At 36.1% G+C, this 15,441-nt stretch overlaps 1 protein-coding gene across 1 annotated transcript in view; it reads right to left on the bottom strand.

Moving 5' to 3' along the window:
• The window catches only part of LOC123542487 (sushi, von Willebrand factor type A, EGF and pentraxin domain-containing protein 1-like), a 72,321-nt gene that overhangs the window by 18,661 nt on the left and 38,219 nt on the right, over positions 1 to 15,441 (bottom strand). The window contains exons 9-11 of the mRNA XM_045328383.2: positions 12,658 to 12,846; positions 8,154 to 8,378; positions 6,970 to 7,065 (exon numbers count right to left, since the gene is read on the bottom strand). Coding sequence (XP_045184318.2) covers positions 6,970 to 7,065; positions 8,154 to 8,378; positions 12,658 to 12,846 — 510 coding nt within the window. The remainder of the gene's footprint in view (positions 1 to 6,969; positions 7,066 to 8,153; positions 8,379 to 12,657; positions 12,847 to 15,441) is intronic.

Here is a 15,441-nt window from a genome sequence, read left to right as displayed (position 1 = left end):
TTTTTTCAAGGAGTGGCATACCATGGGGTTGTCAAATTTTCTGAGTCGGCATTTTTTTCTTGAACGTTTGGTTGGACCTTAAAAAGGCCGTTTACTTAACAGCAAAAAAGCCCCAGGATACGGGTCTCTTTGCTCTTGGGCGGCGAAAAAGGCGTTATATTTGGTACCTTAACCCCATGCGGGGCCAAATATATTGTTCTTCAAAGGGTGAAGTAAAGGTTTTTATTACAAAATTTGAAAAAATAAGAAAAATAAACAAATAAAACTGTAGAAGAAGTGAAAAGGAAGAAGAAATTGTTTGCTGTTTCTGGGGTTTTTTTTTCGTGACCAGGCGAGACTAAGTGTCGCCGAAAATCTATGTTTAAATTTAAATCCACAGAATGCAATTTAACCCGTTTCGTTTTATCGTGCATTGTTTAGTTTTTTTTTTCTCTATTTCAAAGAGATTTTTGATATTGACTGAAAAAAAGGGGTATAAATTCTAAAAATATCTTCATCGTCTTATTTCTAATCTAATTTTATCTTTACAATGTCCATATCGAGGGGGAAAGGGGAAATCTGTCGCAAATTGTTACATAACGCCGATAGACATATTTTAAATTATCAAAAAGTTTACGGTATTGTTTATTCGCAAACCTTTAACCCCTTTCTGTTTTTTTTTCGAATCTTTAATTAGCTCGAAGGGGGAGCTGGGATTTAAAAAAACCAGTAACAGATGTCATTCCTGTGTAAATCGTTTGCAGTTAGCATGTGGTTGTTGATTAATAAATAAAAGTTATTGTAACGTTGGCGATGTCCCCCCCGATTCCATACGTTTTTTGGGGAAATTGTCAAAAATAACAAAAGTACAAAAGCCGGGGTGCAATATATTTAAACCGGGGATCCACGATCTGCAAATTCAAACACAAAAATGGCGTGGGTTTTTCTAGGTTTTTGTTGACAGTAAATGCATAAAAGAGAAGCCATGACACTTAAAAGGTTACACTAGACAAGTAGTTTTCTAGGCTCGTACGTGGCGCCCCCTTTAAAATACCATCGAAACACTCCGTTCATACAGCGCCTTCGCGCGAATAATCTTTTTTCCAACAAACTTCGCATTGTTTCACCACAACTATGCGTCTCGCGTTACCCCATGTGATCATGGGTATCGTTTAGGCTTAAAAATATATGTAAATTTTTACTCGAGGTAAACTGAATACAATTTGGGGCTATACTCGCGTGGCATGGTTTATGCTTTTGGGGGTCGGAAAGGGGGGTAGCCCGAAATTAAACTTTACACTACTGACTAAAATATACGTACTGCACCTATAAAAGCGGGAAAATAACGGAAATTTTTTTTTAAAAAAGTTTTAACAAAGCTTGTGATCCGAAGAAAAAGAAAATCAAGGGTTAACTGACCCTTTTAGGGGGCTTTCTAACCTGTAGGGTCTGTGATGTTTACGCGTATTGAAAGCTTTATAAATATTTTTTGGAAATAAAAAATGTGTATGTCATTTTGTGACACAAAAAAACAAACACAAATGGAAAAGCAAATATTGCAGGGCTTCCCAAATATCACGATTTTTTTTCTTTTTTTTGGCCCGGCCCTCGTTCCCTATTTTTATCGGTGATAAGAAACGATAATTAAAAAACTAAAACCCTGAGCAAAATTTGCATATCTTTAAAAAAGTTTAGTTGCCGGTTCAACAAAAATCAAATCACTAAAAAAAAGGTTTTGTACTCTGGTTTAAATTGATGAAAGATTTTTAAACATATCTAAGGGAGCTTAAAATCTATAAGTAATTGATCTAGAAATAAAAACTTTTCAAGCTTTTTTTGACATTTTGTTTTAGTTAGGTTGCGCTGTACTGATGTGTTTTTCAGAAATATATAAAAGCCACTGGCAAATCAGGTATATCAAAAAAAAGGAATGGGTTTCACCGAGGCAGATTTTATTTTGAAAAAAGCTCCAAAAGCAACATTGATACATCCCAAAGTCTTTTTGAAAAAAAAAACAAGGCGAAAAAAAAACCTAAAAGGTTTTTAACTTGGAATACTTAAAGGGGTATTCAGCTCAAAATTTCGTCCTAAAACGGAACAATTATTGCTACATTTTTTATGGCTGATCAACAGCATATCATTAGCTTAACTTGTTCACGTGCTAAGTTAATAAATACATAATAAACTGTAAAAACCGCTGAAAAATGGTTTTAATATTGTTTGGGCTAAAAAATTTTCAACATACAAACTTAATTTTGTTTTTTAGTAAAGTTAAAACACTTAAGCTGATTTATTATATTTCAAGAAAATTTAAATTTTTAGAAAAACGTGGCGCAAGATGCTTCTGGCTTGCCCTTAAAACCCTTTTCTCCACCAGACAACTTGTTTTACTTTCAATTTTCAGAACATATCTATAATGCTCGGCATACACCCCAAAATCCCTTCTTTTTTCCGTTCCCAGAGAAAAATTTTATCACAAAATACCGTCTATGATTCCCATGAAAAGGGAAACATTTTTACTTAATCCTTCGAGTGCAATTTTTGCTACATTTTAGTGTTTTGCTTGCACCCTCTTTTTATAGTTAAACAGGAATGATCCCTTTGTTAAACCAACCTTCCTACCCCGAAAAATTATGATAAAATGCGCAGTTCTAGTTTTTTCCGACTACCAGCCTACTTTAATTGTAAAATTTTACATTCCCCACTATTTTTATTGAAAACTTTGATTCATTCCTTGAATGAAAAAGGAAAGGCGCGTAGAACTCAACGCTGCTTTTGATAACCGACCGTGTTTTGAAACGTTCCTTATAGTCGGGAGAACTTCCTTAGATGACGTCGCTGTTGTTCCCTCTGGTGAACAAAAAGGGGGGGAAGCTACTTTTTTTGAATCAAAAAAAAATTTGCAATTTTTTAATATTTTTCTTGTTCAAAAACAAAAAGGGAAAAGTAATGAAAACAATAAAATGTAATATAAACAATTAACTATTTCTTCAGTGTCCACTAAAAATATTCGTATTTAAAAAAACAGAAATATTTTTTACAAAAATAACTAAATTAAACGGACGGGCAACATTTATTGTTGGTACACTCATATACCTTATTCTTTTGGGGCCAGCTAGGGGGTTCGTACTTAATTCGTAAATAATTTCAAACGTTGTAATTCTTGTAATGAATATTAAATTATCGGGTTTCTACTGCTCCCCAACGCATCTAAAAGAAATTAAAATAACAGAAGGCAACTGGGGGTAATCTCACGTTATCTCTTCAGAGGTGAATTGGGTTTTTTTAGTGAAACGCAATATTCAAAATACGTGTAAGCTTCTAAAACAAATCAGTTTAAAGTGAAATATCTTATCAATTGAACACACGAAATTGTCTTAAACCAAATGGCTACACGTTTTAACCCTCGAAAAAAGGGTATAGTGATAATTGATTTTTCCACGTTTTTCCCTTTTTTTGCATCATATGGGGGTTGGGGAAAGCGAAATTCCGGTAAAAAGAATTCGTTTTTTGGTATCGTTTTTTGGGAGATTTCTCTATATGCCTTTCAAGTTGCCGATCTTTTATTTTTATAGCCTTTGCTCACCCAAAATACACGGTCTAAAAAAAAACCACATTATATAAAATATTGTTTATCTAATATTTAAAACACCTAAGAAAGGGTTGATTGTGTCAATGAGCGGGTTAAATGGATGCTTTTCATGCAAATTCCGGTAGTCCTTAATTTTCACCTTTAACAGAAAATGTCTATAAAAGCTCGCCATACATGCCCGAAACATTAATTTCTACCTCCCAATCAAAAAACCTTTTATCATTATTCCCTCTATTATTTTGTCAAAGTAAGTGGAAAAACTTATCTAAAGCCGTACGGGTATTATCCTCCCCCGCTATGTTTAACGTTCAAAAGGTATGGTCCCCCTGTGACAGCCCGACTTCATGCAGCCCCAGACAATTTCCCCCAACTCAGTTTTAGATAGAAATACATTCTACATACTTTTAATTGTAAAGAAAAATTTTAACATACAAACTTTTTCCGTTGTCCCCCAAAACAAAAACGCGTTTGGCCCTTATGGAATAAAAATATGTTATGATGACTGTGTGCATGTATTTTAGCCAGTAGGAGGAGTTTGTAGTTAATTTTTTCTTTATTCTGTCGAGAACCATTCCGCCCCCATTTATTGGTTGTGTATTATAAACCAGCCCCCCAAAAAAAGGGGCATAAATTTTGTTTAAACATCAAAACAAACATAATTACCCGTCTAATCAATACAAATTACATTTTTAATCCAGATCAATTGTGTGTAACCAGATTTTAAATTGCATAATTTTTTTATTAATCGGATTAATTTCCTAAAATTATAATCCATTTAGAAACTCGAAACTTTTATCAAAAATGAAAACCCCGAAACACACTACTGTTTACATTATTTTTGTTTGAAACAAAAACCATACAGATAACGAGATAATAGATTTTTGGACGGGGGCGGCGTGACACACGGGGCAAAAATGACTCCTACCCGGCTGTCAAAATTCCAGAAATTTCCATGGAATGTCTTTGAATTTCCATGGAAGTCCGGACTCTGGAGTAATCGGACAAATTTCCGGTGCTTGATATGGAATACTGCGGAAAACTGCGGAAAAATGTCCAGGGATTTCCGGAAAACTTTCCATGGACAATTTTCCGGAGTGATTCCACGGACATCCGTGAACAATTTTCCGGAGTTATTCCGCAGTCGTCCAGGAAGTTCTGCTGACAGTATTATTCAATAGCAATAAATGTGATTTATAGACTTTTTTGCAGTACATGTATACTGAGCAATAACACTTCAGTACAAGCAATATGATTTTATTGCGATCACTTTTGCAGTTTCAAACACTATACGATATATATAAACAAGGAAAATAAATCTTTGTCAGTTAAAAGCGACTGATTAGAATATTTTTATGCCCCCAAAGAGAGGCATGTTAGTTTTCAACTGTCCGTCCGTTCGATAGTTTGTTCGTTCGTTAGTTCGTCACAACGTTAACCTTTTGCATGAAGGCACTTTACTCGCGAACCACTGCACCCAGGACCTTCAAACTTCACATGCTGATAGTACTTATTGAGTACACGATCCCTACTGACCTTGGGGTTACCAGGTCAAAGGTCAAGGTCACAGGGGCCAATGTTAACTTTTTGCATGAAGGCACTTTACTCGCGAACCACTGCACCCAGGACCTTCAAACTTCACACGCTGATAGTACTTATTGAGTACACAAACCCTCCTGACTTTGGGGTCACCAGGTTAAAGGTCAAGGTCACAGGGGCCAATGTTAACTTTTTGCATGAAGACACTTTACTTGTGAACCACTGTACCCAGGACCTTCAAACTTCACATGCTGATAGTACTTATTAAGTACACGACCCCTACTGACTTTGGGGTCACCAGGTCAAAGGTCAAGATCACAGGGGCCAATGTTAACTTTTTGCATGAAGGCACTTTACTTGCGAACCACTGCACCCAGGACCTTCAAACTTCACATGCTGATAGTACTTATTGAGTACACGACCCCTACTGACTTTGGGGTCACCAGGTCAAAGGTCAAGGTCACAGGGGCTAATATTAACTTTTTGCATGAAGGCACTTTACTCGAGAACCACTGCACCCAGGACCTTCAAACTTCACATGCTAATAGTACTTATTGAGTACACGACCCCTATTGACATTGGGGTCACCAGGTCAAAGGTCACCAGGTCAACGGTCAAGGTGCTGCGAGGGCATGTGTCACCATTAGTGACAGCTCTTGTTTAAGCATATACATAGTTTCGAACAAAAATTAGTTACACTAAAATAATGATGAAATCATTCAAAGAAAGTACCTAAAGATATCTGTTTTCATATATATGCATATTATTTATAAAATCTTTGTGAAGCCTTTGGTTATACTTTAGCATTCATTGTTTTATGCTATATAATGACTGATGTACAAATATACATGTGTTAATTAGCATAATTACAAATGTATGTATTGTTTCATTGGTCAATTATGTAAACAAACTTACTTGAGCAATTTCTAGAATCCTCAATATTAACTTTTAACTGAATTACCTCACATAATAAGTTTCACTAATTTTTACACAACTTGTTAACATCAGACTTACAGTTACACATTTTGAAAATTCCTCTGTAAGATCAGTTCATCTAATTGGCTGAGCTTGATTACATGGTATTCCCAGTCTGATGCTAATTGTTTTGTGATGTATTTAAAATCCCTTAGAAAATGACAGACTTATTCACCCCCCCCCCCCCCCCCCCAAGTTAAATTTACCAGAGTTTTTTCAAAGTGCTACATTTCCGCAGTGTCGGTGAATATTCCATGAACATTTTGATAGATGTCCAGAGTAATTTCCAGAGATGTCCGTGGAAAACATCTGCAATCACTCTGGACATGTTATATAACAGGTGACTTTTCCAGACTATTCCATCGAAAGTAGGTACTTTCCATGGAAGTTTTGCATTTGTCCGCAATTTTTCCACAGTTACTCTGGAATATGTACAGCCAGGTATATAGCCCCCCCCCCCCAAACATGTTTGGTGGGGGTATAATTATTCTGTATTATGAGACCATATTTGTTTAGAGAACATTGCCCTCTCCAAATGCAAGTTGAACTAAATACAAATGTACTGTCAACAGAAATAATATTTCCTACTTTTTTAAGTCAAGTGAAATCTGCAAGGACAGTATACTCACAAAATTACCATAACTATGTGAAGCAAGACAGACCTACCTTTTTTGAGCTAACTTGTACACAGTTTTGGACCAACATATACAAACCACAGTCAGAATTTGACCTGCCTTCTTAGCACCTTCCAGATGGACATTTACCTAGTCTTGTGACCTGTTTTAAACACATAATATCGGAGATGCAAGATTTTTAATTGTGATTCAGATTGTGACTCACTTTCTTAACAAATCTGTATCTTTGCTATGAAATATATTTTGACTTACCTAATGGACAATAATGTTGCGCTGGACATGGTAAACAATTTCTTCTGTGTTTATCAGGCTGATATGTTCCAGGAGCACAGTCTATTATCAGATATCCTGAATGAATTTTAAAAAATATCATTAGGTGAGCACTCACCCAAGGACCACAGGAACATATAAAAGACTTTGTGTATAATACATCTAATGATCTTTTAAATCTCCTACTTTATCGAGCCGTGCCATCATTGAGAAAACCAACATAGTGCATTTGCAACCAGCATGGATCTAGACCAGCCTGTGCATCCACACAGTCTGGTCAGCATCCATACTGTTCACTTTCAAAGCCTACTGCAAATAGAGAAACAATTAGGGATCCTGACCAGACTGAGCGGATGCACATGCAGGTTGGTCTGGATCCATGTTGGTCGCAAATGCACTATGTTGGTTTGCTCATGGCGCGGCTCATTTATCTGTGTCCGAGTTATAGACTATAAATGAAAATATGCAGTAATTAAAATCTCAAGCACTTGATTGGCTGTCAATGGCAAACTTGGTTTTAGAAACTTGACTACTATATAATATATTAAACTTGTTATTTCCAATGTTTTAACTGGTGGCCCCATGTATATCTGTCAGCAAGTATGAAAACATTATCTAACAAAACATTTATATAAACTGGAGTGTCACCATTTACAAACTTAAAACATAATACTGTAATTTTAATACATTTTCTTAAAATAAAGTATTCAGGTAGATAGTACTTGCACTAAGTAATGTAGTCTTTGTTACCTACAAATAAGTTTCAATCCAGTACATCTAACTTTTACCGAAATATTAACTTGCCTGTAAAACTTTTGCCTGTTTAACAAAGGTGTGATGCAAATGATGACGAGGATGCCTGATAGACTCTAGATCAGCTCTTTTTTATAAAAACCTAAATTTGACTCTTAAATTTATTTTTAATTTTAACAAAAAGTGCAAACTGATGAAAAACAATGACATTCCATCATAACATTAATATACAAAGTCATATGCTATTAAGTTTACATTAGACACATTTGTTTTACCACAACAGCAAAGTCTGTATTTAAGAAACATTTATATTTGATGGTTTGAATGGTATCACTATGACTGGACTTTACTGTTACTTTTGGGCATTATTTTCAACCATCTCTTGAATTAAGTAAACCGAAATGAGTTAATACCTCTGTTTTTCTCATACGTTTCATAGAATAGTTCATAGTGCTTTCCCGGCTGTGCAACAGTAGAAAATGGTGTTGCAGCACCACCTGAGCATGCAAATCCTTTATGATACCGAAAGCATTCATAGCTAGCTCCACTTCGGCAGTACCTATGTTGTCTACAGGGAACACAGGTATCTGACTCAATCTCATATCGCTCAGTACCTGGTGCACATGGCGTTTTTACCACTGTAAAGAAAATTTATTTTGTAAAAGGTCTTTTATAATGTAGAACATTGTTAAATTACAACACTATTCTATATAGTAAAGAGAGAAAGGGTTTTGAAACATTAAAAAGACATACCCCCGGATCTTAAACTGAAAGTGGAATATCTAACTGCAGTTTGTAAAAAGTGACTTTCTTAAAATGTTTCCCAAAGATTGAAATATACTCACACTCTCATTTGATAATGAAATGAACCACACCATGAGAAAACCAACATAGTGGTTTTGCGACTAGCATGATCCATGCTGTTCACTAACGGTTTCTCTAATTGCAATAGGCTTTGAAAGTGAACAGCATGGATCCTGACCAGACTGGGCGGATGAGCAGGCTGGTCTGGGTCCATGCTGGTCGCAAAGCATACCTCAAATGGAAAAGACTGTAAGAGTTCTAAATGAAATAAACACACCTACCACATTGACTGGTTGGTTATTTTGTTTTGACAAGCCTTTACTCATTTACTGTAAGGACATATGTTATGTTAATATATGTATTATTATTATTATTATTAATATTATTGTACCTAACTTATATAGCACTCTTTTCATACAAAATATGTTCGTTCGAAAGTGTTTTACAAAAACATAAAGAACACATACATACATGAAAATATATTGGTAAAAGATTAAAATGAATAGTTATTAAAACAAGATCATCCATAAATTATGTTCAACGTTAAATTACATTACGAGACCAATCCCTTACACAACACAAAACAAACCTTTCATGGTTTTTGGTTTAATGCCATTTTCAACAGTATTTCAGATTTTGTTATTCATTGATAACATATGTGAATGTGATTTGGTTTAACGCCATTTTCAACAGTATTTCAGATTTTGTTATTTATTTATAACAAATGTGAAAGAGATGCATTTTCAAAGATTTTTTTAAATGCGGACAGTGAGCTTGAATCTCTGATGTTTGCTGGGAGGGCATTCCAAAGCTTTGGAGCTGCATGCTTGAAACTTCTGTTACCATACTTAACTGTTTGACTCCTCGGTACAACAAAAGACACCGGGCCATTTGCCGACCTTAAGTCTCTACGAGGCTTGTACATGTCCAGCATATCGACAATGTACTTAGGAGATTCATTGTGCATGGCTTTGTATGTAAGTGTCAAGATTTTGAACTCAATGCTGTGCTGAACCAGAAGCCAATGCAACTCCTTCAAGACCAGCGTGATGTATTCGTATCTTGGAGTCCTGGTTATGATGCGGGCCGCTGTGTTTTGTACACATTGAAGTTTTTGCAGTGAGTCTTTGGAAATTCCATACAGCAGCAAGTTACAGTAGTCTGCTTTCGATGTAACCAGAGAGTTCTCAAGAGACTTGGTAATATCAGCTGTGATGTACTGCCTGATGTGGCCAATTTGCAGAAGTTGTGCGTAACTAGCTCTACAGAGAGTATTAACGTGCTGTGTCATGACCATGTTTGAATCCATTCTAGCACCGAGATTCTTCACACAAATTGATGGTTTAATCTGAGAGGGTCCTACTTTCATGCAGATATCTTCGGGTATTTTTGTGTGAAACAAAATGACCTCAGTTTTGTCAGTACTGAGCTTCAGCATGTTCTGATGCATTCAAGAGACTATGTCGTTGAGACAGATTTCAATCCGAGATAGGGCTTCATGTTGGTGGGAAATATTTTTTGGCTTAAACGATAAGTACAAATGTATAGTTGTGAGTCATCGGCATAAAAGTGATGATTTACCTAACTTCTATGTTTTTTTACAAAATGTATAAGTGTTTCATACTTCTACATGTATTTGAAGATGACCATTTCAATTCCAGTTAAATGTGTTTTTTTTTTTATTTCTTAAATCAAACATGGAAAACTCATACTTTATGAACTTATCAAAATGTCAGACATTTATATGGAGATATACATTGTAGACTGTATGCACACCCTAAATTTTATAGAAATATCTTTAGTTCTCTTGCAGTTATGCTCTGGACAAGGAATAATAATGTACAGAATGGAGACAATTTGAAAATTATTCAAAATAGAGCTTAGTATATAATGGCCATTTAGCTCAGCACTTCCTGCCAGTGAAATATATCTACACTCCAAGTTTCATTGAAATCTTTATGTAATTCTGAAGTTGTTCTTCTAACAAGTTAACATTTATTACAAAAAGGAAAATATTTGAAAAATATTCAAAAACAGTTAAGGCTATTTGGTCCTGTGGTTCATCTCATTGACATCTAAACTGCTTAAAGTACTTGTACAGTAATGCTCTGGAAAGGAAACAAGTACAAAACATGAGATAATTTAGGAAAAAATGAACTGGACAGTATGTTAGACCCATGCTCTGGACAAGGCAAAACTAATTATAATATGGGAGAAAATTTGAATAATACTTGACTTTTAGATATAGAATTTAAGAGCAGGCGCACTTTCTCATTAGTAGCTACATGTATCTACATTTCAAGTTTCATAGAAATACTTTCTGTACTGGTGGAATTGTGCTCCAGACAAGGGAAAACTTATGACAAAAAGGGAGATAATTTGAAAAACATTCAAGATAGAGTTATGGTTCTTAAATGCAGCATACCCTTTCATTGGTATATATCCATATTTAGAATTTCAACTAAATCTCATCAGTACTTTAGAAATAACTTCCCTGACAAACAAAATGTGACTAGCATAGAGATGGGAGGACAGCTGAACAGCTTTGTGAGATAGTACGTATATGGCTACCATTCTGTGCTTTCCTTTGTTTATTCATGCCATGTAAACCAGTTGAGAGATATAAAGTCAAATGAATTTAGTGAAAGAATAAAATTTACTGTTCTCGCAACTGCTTGATTACTCTCTTGTTCATGGTAAGAGATGTAATGGATGGACATAGCAACAACTACAGTATTCACCCTTTCGAACGCATAAAAACAAGAATGGCAATGGTTTATACCAATTAAAATGTAATGGAGACACAGGTACAAATCTTGATATAAACATAATAACCTTCGAATTTTCCACTGACTATGGGTCCTTTAAGGTCAAGTTTAGAAATGAGAGTTACAAATTTTGAAATACAACCACTCTTCCTGTTTACAATGGTATCCTGTCTAAAAACCACTGAAGGGGTAAATTACATCTACTAGTCTCAATTTTCAAAGACTCCTATATTTCCAGAAGCCAAGTTCAGAAATAAGGGTGATGCTGTTATACTGAAAAGGGAGCCAGTATGTTTGCCCACACCCATCAAATAAGACGTTATTTAATGGAAACAAGAGCTTGTCGAACATACAATGCCCCTTTGATGCATTCTGTAATTGCAAAAGGAACAGAAATTATATGCTCACTGTAAACAAATGTTCTACTGTTCTGGTTCAATGTCACCATGACCTTAAACCTACTGACCTCAAAATCAACAGGGGTCATCTGCTGGTCATGATCAACCTCCCTTTTAAGTTTCTTTATCCTAGGCCCAAGCATTCTCAAGGTATTGTCCATGAAGTGTTTAACTGTTCTGGGTCAATGTGACCTTGACCTTTGGCCTACTGACCTCAAAATCTATAGGGGTCATCTACTGATCAACCTCCCTATCAAGTTTCATTACCCTAGGCCAAAGAGTTCTCAAGTAATTGTCTGGAAACGGTTTAAATGTTACGGGTCACTGTAACCTTGACCAAAAGGGGTTATCTGCTGGTCATGATGAACCTCTCTATCATCTTTCATGACCCTTGGCCCAAGTGTTCTGAAGTTATCGCCCAGAAATTGTTTAACTGTTTCTGGCCAATGTGACCTTGAACTTTGACCTAATGACCTCAAAAGCAATAGGGGTCATCTGCTGGTCATGATCAATCTCCTATCAATTTTCCTGCTCCTAGGCCCAAGCCTTCTTATTGCCCAGAAACCATTTTACTGTTCCAGTCACTGTGACCTTGATCTTTTAAATACTGACCTCAAAATCAATTGGGGTCATCTGCTGGTCATAACCAACCTATCTATCAATTTTCATGAACCTAGGTTCAAGTGTTCGTGAGTTATCATCTGGAAACCGTTTAACTGTTCAGGGTCACTGTGACCTTGACCTTTGCTGGTGTTAATAAACTGTCGAAACATCGAATGAAAATGGAGTTAGCCTTGTAATTCTCCTGTTCTCCGAGTTATCATCTGGAAACGGATTGGTCTACATTCTGACCGACTGACAGACCGACCGACATCTGCCAAACACTATACCCCTCCTTCTTCGAAGGGGGGCATAATAATGATAACTGAATGTATAATTATATTTACGCTCTCCATTCACAATTGAACATGTAAAACCAAGCTCGCAATAGTGTGCAAGTCCATTGTAGCATATTCTATTTGCTGGGCATGGAAGCTGAGTCCCGTTCACACAGTAGTAGCCAGGGTCACATCTAACACAACTGCTCTGTCCTTCTTCTGTTGTCTTGAAACCATCCCGGCAAACAATGCTTTTGCCTGTAAAGCACATTACACTGTTACCCTGTTAGGCAAGTGGACAATATTTACAACAAGAGGACCATGATGGTCCTGAATCGCTCACCTCTTCCCGCATAACCCAGTTTTGAGTATGATGTCGTTTTTTCTATTATCTGACATAGTGACCTAGTTTTTGAGCTCATGTGACCCAGTTTTGAACTTGACCTAGATATTATCAAGGTAAAAATTCTGACCATTTTCATGAAGATCCATTGAAAAATATGGTCTCTAGAGAGGTCACAAGGTTTTTCTATTAATTGACCTATTGACCTAGCTTTCGAAGGTACGTGACCCTGTTTTGAACTTTACCTAGATATCATCAAGGTGAACAGTCTCACTAATTTTCATGAAGATCTCATGAAAAATATGGCCTGAGAGAGGTCACAAGGTTTTTCTATTTTTATACCTACTGGCCTAGTTTTTGACCGCACGTGACCAAGTTTCGAAACTGACGTAGATATCATCAAGGTGAACATTCAGATCAATTTTCATGAAGATCCATTGAAAAATATGGCCTCTAGAGAGGTCAAAAGATTTTTCTAATTTTAGACCTAATGACCTTGTTTTTGAACGCAGTTGACCCAGTTTCAAACCTGACCTAGATATCATCAAGATGAATAATCAGACCAATTTTCATACAGATCCCATGAAAAGTATGGCCTCTAGAGAGGTCACAAGGTTTTTTTATTTTTATAACTACTGGCCTAGTTTTTGATCGCACGTGACCCAGTTTCGAAACTGACCTAGATATCATCAAGGTGAACATTCAGATCAATTTACATTAAGATCCATTGAAAAATATGGCCTCTAGAGAGGTCAAAAGATTTTTCTAATTTTAGACCTACTGACCTAGTTTTTGACCACAGTTGACCCAGTTTCAAACTTGACCTAGATATCATCAAGATGAACATTGAGACCAACTTTCATATAAATCCCATTAAAAGTATGGCCTCTAGAGAGGTCACAATGTTTTTTTATTATTTGACCTACTGACCTAGTTTTTTAAGGCACGTGACCCAGTTTCAAACTTGACCTAGATATCATCAAGGTGAACATTCTGACCAATCTTCATGAAGATCCATTCAAGGGTATGGCCTCTAGAGCGGTCACAAGGTTTTTCTATTTCAAGACCTACTGATCTAGTTTTTTATCGCAGTTGACCCAGTTTCAAACTTGACCTATATATCATCAAGATAAACATTCAGACCAACTTTAATACAGATCCCATGAAAAATATGGCCTCTATAGAGGTCACAACGTTTTTTCATTATTTAAGCTACTGACCTACTTTAAGACGGCACGTGACCCACTTTCGAACCTGACCTAGATATCATCAAGATGAAAATTCTGACCAATTTTTATGGAGATCCATTCACAAGTATGGCCTCTAGAGAGGTCACAAGGTTTTTCTATTTTTAGACCAACTGACCTAAATTTTGACCACACATGATCTTGTTTCGAACTTGACCTAGATATCATCAAGATGAACATTCAGACCAACTTTCATACAGATCCCATGAAAAATATGGCCTTTAGAGAGGTCACAAAGTTTTTCTAATATTTGACCTACTGACCTAGTATTTGACGGCACGTGACCCACTTTCGAACTTGACCTAGATATCATCAAGATGAACATTCAGACCAACTTTCATACAGATCCCATGAAAAATATGGCCTCTAGAGAGGTCACAAGGTTTTTCTATTATTTGACCTACTGACCTAGTTTTTGAAGGCACGTGACCAACTTTCGAACCTGACCTAGATATCATCAAGATGAAAATTCTGACCAATTTTCATGAAGATCTCATGAAATATATGGCCTCTAGAGAGGTCACAAGGTTTTTCTATTTTCAGACCTACTGACCTAGTTTTTGACCGCACGTGACCCAGTTTCGAACTTGACCTAGATATCATCAAGATGGATATTCAGACCAACTTTCATACAGATCCCACGAAAAATATGGCCTCTAGAGAGGTCACAATGTTTTTCTATTTTTAGACCTTCTGACCTAGTTTTTGAAGGAACGTGACCCAGTTTCGAACATGACCTAGATATCATCAAGATGAACATTCTGACTAACTTTCATAAAGATCCCACAAAAAATGTGACCTCTAGAGTGGTCACAAGCAAAAGTTTACGGACGAACGGACGCACGCACGGATGGACGCTGCGTGATCACAAAAGCTCACCTTGTCACTATGTGACAGGTGAGCTAAAAATATGAGACACCTTAACCCTTACCCTGCTACCTTTTTATAATGAACTTGTCTATCTTTCAATTAGGACAGTTCCATTAACTGTTAAAAGGGGCGATTATCAAAAATATACTGACTGAATGGCGAACAATGCAGATCTTGATCAGACTGCAGAATTACTTCCCTAATTATTAAAATGAGAATACCTTGGTTAAATTTTATTTTCAAATGCTAAGTGATGCATACTCGAAGAGTTTGAACTTAGCCACATTTTTTTTGCTTGCATTTCTTTTCTACTAGAATTTTTTCAACCTTAAAATTCTTAGTGAAAAAAGTACTTGCATTTTCAATCTATAATGCATGACGAACTGAGTCTAG

The sequence above is a fragment of the Mercenaria mercenaria genome, chromosome 5 (assembly GCF_021730395.1).
Source record: "Mercenaria mercenaria strain notata chromosome 5, MADL_Memer_1, whole genome shotgun sequence".
Taxonomy (NCBI): Eukaryota; Metazoa; Mollusca; class Bivalvia; order Venerida; family Veneridae; genus Mercenaria; species Mercenaria mercenaria.
Note: the sequence above shows the minus strand (reverse complement) of the source record. Positions and strands in the feature narration are given on the sequence as shown.